We start from the raw sequence: 13601 nt of genomic DNA on the forward strand, positions 1-13601 counted from the left end.
GCCTCTGAAGCAGACCGCACCATCCTGGATCAACTGCCTGAACTTCCACCGATTGACAACCTTAACCAACCCCCGACCTTCCTGGAGGTCCTGTCAGCCGTCCGCTCTCTGAAGAACAACAAGTCTCCTGGCATGGACAATATCCCTGCGGAGCTGCTTAAACATGGTGGTTACCTCTGTACAAGAGCGCTACATCAACACATCACTAAAGTATGGGCTGATGAAAACATCCCACAGCAATGGAGAGATGCCAAAATTGTCACTATATATAAAAACAAAGGTGACAAGACCATCTGTGGCAACCACAGGGGTATAGCACTCCTTGCTGTTGCTGGTAAGGTCCTGGCCAAGGTGCTGCTGCAGAGGCTACTCAACAACATCACAGAGGCATTGCTCCCAGAATCACAGTGTGGCTTTAGGAAGAACAGGAGCACAGTCGACATGGTCTTCACAGCCCGGCAGCTTCAGGAAAAGTGCAGGGAGCAACATCAAGACCTGTTTATGGCTTTTGTCGACCTCTCCAAAGCCTTCGACACTGTGCAGAGAGACCTACTGTGGGACATCCTGCTCCGGTTTGGATGCCCTAACAAGTTTGTCAACATCCTCCGACAGTTTCATGATGGTATGAATGCTAGGGTGACAATAGGAGGACAAGAGTCTGCCTCCTTCCCTGTGTGCACAGGGGTCAGGCAGGGGTGTGTACTAGCACCAGTGCTCTTTAACATCTTCCTCCTATGCGTCACCCAGCTTCTCCATAAGGAAATTGAGGACAACAGCGGGGTGACAGTAGTCTATAGGCTCGATGGCAACCTCTTCAACATCAGGAGGCTGCAGGCAACCACCAAGCTGCACAGAGTGAGGGTCCTTGAGCTGCAGTATGCAGATGACTGAGCTCTGGTGGCTCACACTCCACAAGACCTCCAGGCTGTCCTGGATGCAGCTGTGAAGGCTTGCAGCAGGATGGGGCTGACCATCAACATCACCAAAACAGAGGTAGTCTGTCAGTGGAGCACCAACATCCCACCCACGCCACCCATCTTCAGCATCAATGATAAGCATCTGTCTGTAGTACCATCATTCAAATACCTCGGGAGTATCCTCTCTGAGGACAATAACATCGACAATGAGGTCCAGAACAGAATCAAACAAGCATCAGCTGCCTTTGGGAGACTCAGGCGCCGGGTCTTTCAAAACAAGAACTTATATCTCCATACAAAAATCTCTGTGTATCAAGCAGTTTGCATCACCACCCTCCTGTACAGTTGTGAAGCCTGGGTCACTTACAGCCGCCATGTGAAGTCCCTGGAGCATTTTCACATCCGCTGTCTCCAGCGAATGCTAGGAATCACTTGGCGTGACCGAGTGCCACACACCGAGATCCTCAGGAGAGCAGGCTGTAGGAGCATGGAGGCCACCATCACCCACTACCAGCTACGATGGCTGGGGCACGTTATAAGGATGCCCCTCAATCGGCTGCCTCACAAAGTGCTGTATGGCCAGCTCGCCCAAGGCCAGCGCTCTGCTGGAGGGCAGAAGAAGCGCTATAAAGACCAGATAAAAACAGCGCTAAAGAAATGTAAAATCAGACCAGGGGACCTGGAGGGCTTGGCTGCTGACCGTAACACCTGGCGTCAGATGTGCCAAGACGGGACCACAGCACTGGAGGAGGACAGGACAGCCAGGAGGCAGGAAAGAAGGCATACAAGAAAAACAAACAAGGTTGCCAGGACCACCACTACTACATACGCATGTCCCACCTGCCACAAGACCTGTGGATCCAGGATAGGACTATACAGCCACCAGAAAACTCACCGCTGAAAGTCAGAAGTGGACGTCATCATCGGCTTCGATGGACAACTACAAGCAAGTGTGTGTGTGTGTGTGTGTGCGTGTGTGCGTGTGTGCGTGTGTGTGCGTGTGTGCGTGCGTGTGTGTGTGTGTGTGTGTGTGTGTGTGTGTGCGTGCGTGCGTGCGTGCGTGCGTGCCACCAGTATCAAGCAACTTGTGGTGCGCTCATTGGTTTCCTGCTGGGATCGAGATGTGTTGGTCCCTGTATGTGTATGCAGAGTCTACTCCCTGTGGTTGCATTACATTTGTTTAATTAATTTGTATTCTAGAGTAAATGTCACAAGCTTGATACGAGGGTCATGCTACTTCCAGCACTGATCGTCCTGTAACTCTTCCTGTTTCCTCCACTGATAATGCCGCAGTGGCAGAAGAATAATGGTTGGATGGTAGGAAATGCTTCCAGGGGCTTCGAGGAGCGTGTCATGCGAAGCCGTGTCTACGGCTGAAACATCACGTTTCCATTTATTGATTATAAATGGCAAGCTGTGCTTTTTGATATGCGTGTGTGTGTGTGTGCATACATGTGTGTATATGTATGTTAATGCACTGTGAGTAATGAGCAGACAGATGGTGCACGCTCCAAGGTTCAGGAGATTTGGCCATGGTTGGAGGCGTCGGATGTCTGTTTACAGCATATGTGTGTGTGTGTGTGTGTGTGTGTGTGTGCAAACCCGTTTATTTGGCCATATACTGCACATTTGTGTGTGTGAAAGCAGTCGTTTGTTACGTCAAGGGCCGTGCACGAGGCTCTCGACTACAGGTGTATTCACACATGCACACAGACGGTACTGTACATGCAGTCATTTTTCACATAACCACTGTGGCCTTGCTTTGTCTTTTCTAAAATTGTCAGAATTGTTTTAGCTTAACCCTCGTAATGTCCTCCCGTTGACTATACACCTACTGTCCTCTGGGGTCAAAAATGACCCCAACTGGTTTGACCGTTATTTAAGGAAATGTGCTTTTTCTTTTACTGAGGCATCAAAAGTTTTTTCTTTTTGAGAAAAATCTTTTATTCTGTTACGCCCCTAGGCTGTGAGGATGAGGATGAGGCAGGTTGTGTTGGATTGAGCTCAGCTACTTAAGTCATAAGACCTTCCGACAGACACACACACACACACACACAGACACACACACGCACCCTCTCTTTACTGTGCCTCCACGAGAGTGTTGTTGTGACTCTGAAGCGCTGTGTGTGCCAGGAAGCAGGGTGGCACCTCCCTGCTGTGTTCTCCCCTGTCTGTCCTGGCACAATGCGTGTGCTTCCTCTTGTGAGAGCTTCTTTCCGCATTTCTGTTCTTTTTTGTTGTGCTATCAGGGGTTATTTCAGTATAATTTTACTGCTGCCTTTTTCAGATTTGCCGCTTTTCAGTGTAGTAAAAATCCTATGTCCTACAGTCATCTACACTAATGCATATACATGTTATGCCTATTTTAAAGCAGTTCTTTTATGATTCACTTTCCCAATTCAATTTTCCTGATTTGTGTTGTGAACCTTTCCATATCGTTCCATGATTAGACCTTTTTTCTTTCTCCCTCTGACCTGTGGCTCATGGTGAGGCCAGCCTCAAAATCACAAATCTGTACACATATGACATCCCTGTCCCAGGACCTCACATCAGATATAGTCATTACAAATATAATATGTAGAAAATAAGAAATGCAGGAAGTGTTGCAAACCTGAAGCAGAATAATTGCATCACCAGCCATTACAGTGTCATTACAGTTTTTTTCGTTTGCTAAACGACAGCGGGCACAACTGGAGTCACATGTGCAAAACTCTAACTACAGTCTGCACTACCAACAGTCAACTGAGCTAAACACCTCACATCACCTGCAAAACTCATTCCAAGCAACACAACTCTTAACACATGGCTCAAAACACACTCAGTGCAGCCAAACAACATGCACAACCCTCACTGAGGTAACACACACTGAGGTAACACACACTGAGGTAACACACTGAGGTAACACACACTGTCACTCAGAACACACTGAGAGTAAAAACACGAGCATCAAACACCAATACAGAAAATACTAACTTTTCATCTTGACAGTTTGAACAATTTCAGTGACTTCAAACAAAGTAATATTTTCTTCAAAGAAAAGAGAGACATTCTTTCACATGATTTATGATTTTTTTTAGAACATAACAATTCTTTAAGGTAAATGAAAATTAGCAGTTTGCTTCAATAGTCTGTCGTAATTTACAGAATTACAGTAATGAGAAAAAAAAAAAAAGGTAGAAACTAAAAGTACATACTGTAATTCGAACAAATAATTGAGGGGCTAATCCTCTCTCTAGCATCAGGCCACATGTTGTCATCAACATCACATCTCATGTTCTCTCTTGCCACCTGGGGAAGAACCTTCTGGAGGGCCTGATCCACCTGGCAGTCCTCTGGACTCGTGTCCTCACATCCGGCACGCATGGCTTCCAAAAGAGACATTTGGTCATGTGGGTGGTGACCAGACACTTTTGTTGCAGCCTCAACCCTCACCCTGTCTCTCTCAATGAGACCATGGTTCACGACATGCTCTATAAGTGGAGCCCTTATTCCATCTGGAATAACAGCTCTTTGTCTTCCTCCACGCATCCCCCTCTCCCTGCCTCCCTTCTCCCTCCACGAACCCGTCTTCCTTGTTCCATTTCCAAAATGAGTCTTTCTGAGCTCTACCTATATATATAATATATATATATATATATATATATATATATATATATATATACAGGACTGTCTCAGAAAATTAGAATATTGTGATGAAGTTCTTTATTTTCTGTAATGCAATTAAAAAAACAAAAATGTCATGCATTCTGGATTCATTACAAATCAACTGAAATATTGCAAGCCCTTTATTCTGATTTATTGCTGATTATGGCTTACAGCTTAAGAAAACTCAAATATCCTATCTCTAAATATTAGAATATCATGAAAAAGTATACTAGTAGGGTATTAAACAAATCACTTGAATTGTCTAATTAACTCGAAACACCTGCAAGGGTTTCCTGAGCCTTGACAAACACTCAGCTGTTATAAATCTTTTTTTTTACTTGGTCTGAGGAAATATTAAAATTTTATGAGATAGGATTTTAGAGTTTTCTTAAGCTGTAAGCCATAATCAGCAATATTAAAAGAATAAAAGGCTTGCAATATTTCAGTTGATTTGTAATGAATCCAGAATGCATGACATTTTTGTTTTTTTAATTGCATTACAGAAAATAAAGAACTTTATCACAATATTCTAATTTTCTGAGACAGTCCTGTATATATATATGTGTGTGTGTTCACTAACGAGTCTAAAACAAGACACCTGCTTAGCCTTTCAGCTGAAATTGCAATCATCAGTGTTTGAAAGGCACAAGGCTGAACTCTATTCCGTTTTGAATGTGTGGTTCACAGTTTTGACAGCAGTGTGTTAGCATTTGAACAAAGTGCTGTAGATCCTCAGTGTTGTGCAGGTTGTGGTTAAAGTCATGGGATAAGTGTTAGAGTTTTGAAAACTGTGTTCAAGCAATGAAAAACAAACTAGAGTTTGGTCCACATGAACTGCTGCTGTGCAGACTGGAGTTAGAGTTTTGCACATGTGACTCCAGTTGTGCCCGCTGTCGTTTAGCAAACGACAACAACTGTAATGTCTCATTAATATTCAGTTACGCCAATTGATCGATTCATCTGATTTAAATTCACTTATACTTGTCTATCTATATCACAGGTGTCAAACACAAGGCCCGCGGGCCGAATGCGGCCCACCGTGTCATTTTATGCGGCACCTGACGGCTTGAAAGACATATGATCACCTTTATATCCTGTGCTTTTATTTTGAAGGTTTCAAATGAAATGGATTTGTGTTATAATATTAGAGAAATGTTCACGTGTGCAATATTTTTACTCTTCTAACAGTATGTTCGGGAGTAGTTTATTCAGCGCTTCAGGTACACCGGCCCTTTAAGAGGCGGCCATGATGCTGATGTGGCCCACGGTGAAGATGAGTTTGAAGCCCCTGATCTTTATATATATGTATACAGTATATCAGCTATGGCTATACTAAATGTAATTTCCTTTACATCCATAGCTTCTCATGAGGTATTTTGAATAAAGCTTTGAATGTCTGTCCTCCTATGTTACAAAATCATCTTTAAAAAAAAGAAAAGAAGACTTTTTGGTTACATAGATGTAATTCATACAAAAAACACGACGTAAAGCGCTAACCTAGTTTTCTTGCCGCCTCTCTTTCTGTCACATCCGTTTATTTTTCGGTAAAACGGATACGTAATCAGATGATTAGCGGAGATAAAGACCACCTCCCTCACCGGCGAAACATCTGCCGACAGTAGTTTGTCACTAATGGTTGTGCCTGGTGTAATTTAGTGATATTGCGCAATCCCGTAGGATTAGTCGGTGTGTGTTTGTGTGAATGATGGCTCAAGAGAGAAAGAAATCTGGAGAGTTGTGATGCTGAGTGACCGCCTATGCGTATGCAAGAACCTTACAGCTAGTGTGTGTGTGTGTGTGTGTGTCTGTGTGTGTGTGTGTGTGAGAGAGAGAGAGAGGGTGTGTGTGTCTCTCCCTCTCACATATGGCAGCGTCAGCCAGCAGAAGCAGCAGTAGTACAGAGGAGCGTGTTCAGTGACTGGATGTTAGCGTTAGCGGTGCCTCTCTCAGCTGCGGGACGAAGCCTTACTGTAGGTAAACACACACACTCTCACACACACACACACACACACACTCTGACTGTTTGACTGTCTACCTGCCGTATTTCCTTTTTAGGCTCCTCGTTTGTGGGGGCTGATGTTTATTGCGTCTTACATTTCTGTGTATTGAGTGTCAAGACAAAGGGTGGCCGTACCAGAGCGTGCTTTTCTTTTAGAAGTATTTCAGTCCAGAGGATTTGATAATTGATGGAGAGATGAAAATGTGCTGCTCATGAGCGAAATGTTTCCATCCCTTCAGCACGTTCTCACATTTGCATGCTGAACATATTTTCATATTTCCAACATTATTTCCATAAACCTTAGCACCTGCTTATTTGTACATGTGTGAAGGCACTGGCCATTTAAACAGGTGCATGTGTCGTGTTGTGAGGTGTGGTGGTCAGTGAATGGAAGGGTGGAGATGCAGTGGGTGTGTCGTGTCCAGTTAACAATAGTGTGGAACTTGAGCCGGCTACAAGTATGACATGACATGGGACGGTCAGACTCCACAAAGAGGAAGAGGAATGAATGTAAAACATGTGTGCGAGGAACAAAGATCAGAATGAGGAAGGACTCAGAATTTAGAAATGCCCGAGTGGATGCAGTTGAAGACTGAGATCTTCCTGCTTGTGCTTCCATTTTGACTGGATGATATTATTTTTTTTAAAGGCTACATTTGCAGAATTGCATTCCCATGAGTGTGGAGAGAAGACATATGTCCCACACCCGTCTGCCTGTCTCTACAGCCGCAGTCTTGTTCCAGCAATTCCTGTTCTAAAGGCTCGGTGCTGAACGTGCTCAGAATGAGAGCAACAAAAAAAGGGGACTTGGGGAGAGGAGGGACAGAAAAGAAGGAGATGGATGAGGACAATGGTAAGAAGCGAGAGAAAACACTTAAGATAAGCAAGGTAACAGAGAAGAGAGAGCGAGAGAGCATCTGGGGAAAGAGAGAGACAAGAGAAAGGCAAGTGAAAAAAGAGGGGATAGCCTGAGGAGGGGGAAGAGCAATGATCTGATGAGGAGATGTGAGTGACTGATATTCTTCTCTTCAGAAAAATGTTGGATGAAATGACGCTTGCTTCAGTCACCCTCGGATAGTTTTCATCAATCAATCAAAATTGGTTCACGGCAGGAAACATCACGTCGCTCTAAAATGTCTGTCATCCAAAAATATTAAACTATTTTCACTTAATTCCAAGAAAGACTGCAAGAAAAGTGGAAATGTATCTTGTTATTCCTGGAAAGTATTTATTGTTACTGCTTGTATACCCACAACAGTACATGCATAATGCACACGAAGAGGTTCTCCTGGGAGGGGCTTCTGTGTTTTTAGAAGTAAGTGCACCATCCTCGACTGCGTGGGTGTTGTGTTTTTGAGATGGGACTGAATCATTCATTTTGTAACGTGTACTGTATTACAAATAGTCTGCATACTTTCTCATTTGTCCACGTAAAAGCCAATTGAGTGCAGCAAGAACGAGTCCCAAAACCCGTACAAGTCGATGGGTTATTTAGAATGTATTTTTGGTTAAATGCCTGAAATGAGGTCTGTGCTACACACAAGCCTTACACATTTTGTCCTACGCGATACAATATGTCAGTAAATACCCCTCTAGTGAACTTTGAAGCTCTTAGGTGGCTTTAAAAAGACGGTTGCTGACATGTGGAATAAATAAGTAATCATGCCGACTAGTCTGTCCTCATTCGGCATACTCCTAGTCCTGATGCAAGCTTATTTTCTGCGATAATCCAACTGGAAAATGTCAATGTTTTTTGTTGTTGAATGCAATGTTATCTTCCATGGTTGCCCTTAAAAAATCCATCCTCCCTGCATCACTCGAAAACAGAACAGCAGGGTTCGTACGGTCATGGAAAACCTGGAAAAATCTTGGCATTTTAAAATGGTCATTTCCAGGCCTGGAAAAGTCATGTAAAAAACGTAAATCATAAAAGTTTTGGAAAATTCATGGACATGTGTTATAATCACATGTTCATTTACGCCGAGTTTGAAATAATTAATATTTTTTTAAAGAAAGACGCTCAATATATAAGCCGGCGTACGCTCTCGATACTCACAGTTTTCTAAATTGTTCATGTTTAGTTTGGTCATGGACATTTGGTTTAAAGTCCTGGAAATCCATTTATCAAAATGTGTAAGAACCCTGGAACAGACTTTGGGAAGGAACTCATTACATCCAGTACATTGCTGGGATAGGCTTTAACCCCTATCATTGTCAAATTATTATACTTTTATTTTGCTGTTGAAACCATGTTTTTTAATGGTTTCATGTACACAGTGGAGCCGTGTCACAGCAATGCGTACGCATGTCGTCGATGTGGAAGTTCTCCAGCGTGATTGAGACATTTTCATTCAATTTACATAAGATTTTTATTGTTCCAGTAACCTGCAGCACTTTTATTTCGATGTGTTTGCTCGAGAGAAGGTTGTGTAACATTTTACTTACATAAATTAAATCGGAACTGGCCCAGCACATTGCAATCGGTGCATCCCTAACTAACAGGTGACTTTATCAGGATGGATTCAAGTTTTTTGTATCGGCATCATCCCTCAAGCTGGAAAACAAACTATGATAATTGCCAACTAGTTTAGGCACATACAGTGCATCCGAAAAGTATTCACAGCGCTTCATCTTTTCCACATTTTGTTATGTTACAGCCTTATTCCAAAATGGGTTAAATTAATTATTTTCCTCAACATTCTACACACAACAACCCATAATGACAAAGTGAAAACTGTTTTTTGCAAATTTTTGCAAATCTGTTCAAAATAAAGAACGAAAACATAACATGTACATGAGTATTCACAGCCTTTGCCATGACACTCAACATGTAGCTCAGGTGCATCCTGTTTCCACTGATCATCCTTGAGATGTTTGATTGGAGTCCACCTGTGCTAAATTCAGTTGATTGGACATGATTGAGAAAGGCACACACCTGTCTATATAAGGTATCACAGTTGACAGTGCATATCAGAGCATAAACCAAGCCATGAAGTTCGAGGAATTATCTATAGACCTCCGAGACAGAATTGTATCGAGGCACAGATCTGGCGAAGGGTACAGAAAGATTTCTGCAGCATTGAAAGTCCCAATGAGCACAGTGGCCTTCATCAGGACATGGAAGAAGTTTGGAACCACCAGGACTCTTCCTAGAGCCGCCCAGCCAGACTGAGCGATCGGGGGAGAAGGGCCTGAGTCAGGGAGGTGACCAGGAACCCGATGGTCACTCTGACAGAGCTCCAGCGTTGTTCTATGAAGAGAGGAGAACCTTCCAGAAGGACAACCATCTCTGCAGCACTCCACAAATCAGGCCTGTTTGGTCGAGTGGCCAGACGGAAGCCACTCCTCAGTAAGAAGCACATGACAGCCCGCCTAGAGTTTGCAAAAAGCACCTGAAGGACTCTCAGACCATGAGAAACAAAATTCTCTGGTCTGATGAAACAAAGATTGAACTCTTTGGCCTGAATGCCAAGCGTCATGTCTGGAGGGAACCAGGCACTGCTCATCACCTGGCCAATACCATCCCTACAGTGAAGCATGGTGGGGGCAGCATCATGCTGTGGGGATGTTTTTCAGCGGGAGGAACTGGGAGACGAGTCAGGATTGAGGGAAAGATGAATGCAGCAACGTACAGAGACATCCTGGATGAAAACATGCTCCAAAGCGCTCTGGACCTCAGACTGGGGCGACGGTTCATCTTCCAACAGGACAACGACCCGAAGCACACAGCCAAGATAACAAAGGAGTGACTTTGGGACAACTCTGTGAAGGTCCTGGAGTGGCCCAGCCAGAGCCCTGACTTGAACCCGATTGAACATCTCTGGAGAGATCTGAAAATGGCTGTGCACCGATGCTCCCCATCCAACCTGATGGAACTTGAGAGGTTCTGCAAAGAAGAATGGGAGAAACTGCCCAGAAACAGGTGTGCCACGCTTGTGGAATCATACCCAAGAAGACTTGAGGCTGTAATTGCTGCCAAAGGTGCTTCAACAAAGTATTGAGCAAAGGCTGTGAATACTTATGTACATGTTATGTTTTCGTTCTTTATTTTTAATAAATGTGCAAAAAACAGTTTTCACTTTGTCATTATGAGTTGTGTGTAGAATGTTGAGGAAAATAATGAATTTAATCCATTTTGGAATAAGGATGTAACATAACAAAGTGGAAAAAATGAAGCGCTGTGAATACTTTCTGGATGCACTGTAACCATGTGGGGAGTTGTTATGCAAGTCTTATTGCTTAGAAGCTGTCTGACACCTAGGATATTCATACTCATGCACTTTTCATATAGTGGCAAACAACTCCCATGCGTTTGTCAGATGAAGCTCGCTCCTTCCAAGAACTCAATTCTGATTCTGATAAACTGCCCAGTCTGATTGAAAATGTCAGCCAGGCCTGTGTCTATGTAATCAGATAACTTTCCTTATTTTTTCATCTCTTTCTGTGTGTCTGTCTCTTTTCATCACTTGGCAGATTGCTTCCTCTACCCGCTCATTGCAAGGATAATATCTACTCCTACAAATCCCCAAATCCCCGCAATCTTAGTCGTTTTTCCTCACAATGTGTGAGGATGGCACTACTTGGCCCGGAGACAAACCGCTTCATGTTCGATATTCAATTTGCATATTGTGGACATTTATTGTGTGCTCATCAATTCCCAAAGAACTGTTTCCTGTAAATCTTTGGTAGATCAATAGACCACCGCAGTGATGCCAGCCCATCTGGTCAGTGTTTCTCCTCCGAAGCTTTTCCAGAGCAGGCTGCGCTTTAAGCAACATTCATCGTGTTGAGTACTGCAGCTCCCACTGGATAGGTTGTGCGTCAGCTGAGCTTGCTATTCTTTCACAATTATTCTTCTTCCTTGTAAAGCTTTCACATTATTTTAGATTCATTGAAAAAGCTGATGCAGATTAATACAAAAGAAAAATTGCATGATCAAAATAAGAACTGGATTCATGCAATGCACGTCGTAGGAACACAAAAAGATGCCGCTCGGGCCAGATCGATACTCCAGCACCACAACTCAAGTCGGCGTGCTGCCTTCCCCTCTGCAGTGCTGTGACGAGGCCATGCCTTGTCACACGGAGACAATGTAATGCTGGGGATGCATTCACAAGGGGGCATCTCATAACACACGGCAGCGTGCAGCCCAACACAGGCAACTCCACGTTGGTAGGAAACAAGGAGAAAGATAATTGAGAGAATCTGGCTACGAGACATCGTCTCATTAGTCGTGAGGAGAGGGTGCAGCGCAGAAGACAAAGGATAGTACTTCTCCTGGCTCTGCATGCTTTCTTTCAGTATATTAATAGTTCAATGGTTTACAGGGGAACAACACACAGGAGTGCATTTGAAGTTCATTTTCACTCTTCTTTGAGTTCACAAGACCTTCTTTAGTCAGAAAGGGCCTACTTATAGTAGTGGTAGTGATACGAGTAAGGAATAACAGGAGCACAATGCTACTGGTGTTTCTTTAAACACATATGTTATATATTTAAATGTATTTATCCTTCCATACTCTGCAAGAATTGGCATAAAACAAGTATTAATCTTATACAGCAAGATACATGAAGTACAACTTCTTTTTTTTGGTTTAAATAAGAAAATAAAGATTTGTTGGTATATTCGGTACCTAACCCAGAAGATCCTCTGATATTCTTATCACTTAGTCAATACATATACGTCATGGAGCAATATGCATATTTGGCTTAATGGACACAAGTTAATTTTTTAGAACACTGAGCTGCATTGGAGGCCATTCGATTTAAATTGTCCAGTTAATTAAATTCAAATTACTGAGTGTGCCTGGATAAAAATAAATCACAGCAGTAGCTTGCTGAACTATGGGAATGGCATTATGCTTATTAAAAATAACCAAATGTCTCGTTAAGTTTCATCATGAGAAGTGCCATATTGGTGTCTTAACAATGTAGCACAAGTAAAGTAATGCTATGTATGTATATACTGTATACATATATATATATATATATATATACACACATACATATATACACACACATATACACACACAGACATATATATATATATATGTGTATATATATGTATGTATATATATGTATATATATATATGTATGTATATATATGTATATGTATGTATATATATACATATACAGTACATGTATATGTGTGTATGTATATATATATATATACTGAATATGTGGTGTTGGGAGGGTGGGAGATGGTGACGCTTCAAAAGAGCACATCAGCAATATTTCTGAACTCGTTCTGCTCGACTGTGAAGTTGCTGAGTCAGCAAATTGAGGCCTGGATCGACACTCTCCTGACGGATGTTCTCTCCTCTGTTCAGCTGCTCTGTTGAGGCGTGACAGCGGGCTCTCAGGACGCCGTTGACTCGGTTCTGGTGGGCTGACAGGTTGGGTTGTCAGCAGGGCGACCATCTTTTCTGACTGATGTCAGCAACACCTGACGCTCCCTGCTCAGTGCGTCACGGTGCACACAACGACATGCTAACGCAGCCGATGGGTTCGTTGTGTGGGAGACGTTTCCTGTTTTCATCTCATTGTCTGTGTCTTGTGCGTTCGTTGGTCGAGCTTTGTGACGTCATGTTCCCTCCTCACAACTCCTACTCTTTCCTCTGTTCATCTTTCATGCTGTCTTAACCTGTCTTAACACCTCCGACCGGCCATTCTTCCTCTTTCTCAACCGTCTTTACCTTTACTCGTTCCCGCACCGCATCGTCTCATACGCCTCCTTCTCTTCACTCTTTTTTCTTCTTCGTGGAAGATCTTTCCTCTTTATTATTTATGGCGATTGGCTGCGCTGCGGCAGACACAAGTGATGTTCTACCCTCGTTCCAGGAAAACTCGCGTCTCTTATGTTTTGCAAGCGTTGCAACTTGTCACAAGTCTGGAGTGTTACCTTTTAGCAGAAAAGCAAAAAAGCAAATAAAATTGAGAGCCTGGACCAGAACCTGTGCCGCCTTCTGAGTCAGAAGAGGCCGTATTCTCCAGATGTTGTGCAGCATGTCCCTCCAGGAACGCGCTGTCGCAGTGATGCTG

The 13601-nt window shown here is 43.2% G+C and overlaps 1 protein-coding gene across 8 annotated transcripts in view; it reads left to right on the forward strand.

Moving 5' to 3' along the window:
- mctp1a (multiple C2 domains, transmembrane 1a) overlaps positions 1 to 13601 on the forward strand; it is a 125584-nt gene that overhangs the window by 10191 nt on the left and 101792 nt on the right. For 7 of the 8 annotated variants that reach the window (XM_056419693.1, XM_056419694.1, XM_056419698.1 and 4 more), the window contains exon 1: positions 6411 to 6532. The exons of the other annotated variant lie outside the window; for it this stretch is intronic. In XM_056419693.1, the coding sequence (XP_056275668.1) occupies positions 6485 to 6532 (48 nt within the window). In that variant the 5' untranslated portion in view covers positions 6411 to 6484. Of the gene's footprint in view, positions 1 to 6410; positions 6533 to 13601 lie in introns of those variants that run through there. 8 annotated transcript variants of the gene reach the window in all.

Source organism: Pseudoliparis swirei, chromosome 7 (genome assembly GCF_029220125.1).
Source record: "Pseudoliparis swirei isolate HS2019 ecotype Mariana Trench chromosome 7, NWPU_hadal_v1, whole genome shotgun sequence".
Classification (NCBI taxonomy): Eukaryota; Metazoa; Chordata; class Actinopteri; order Perciformes; family Liparidae; genus Pseudoliparis; species Pseudoliparis swirei.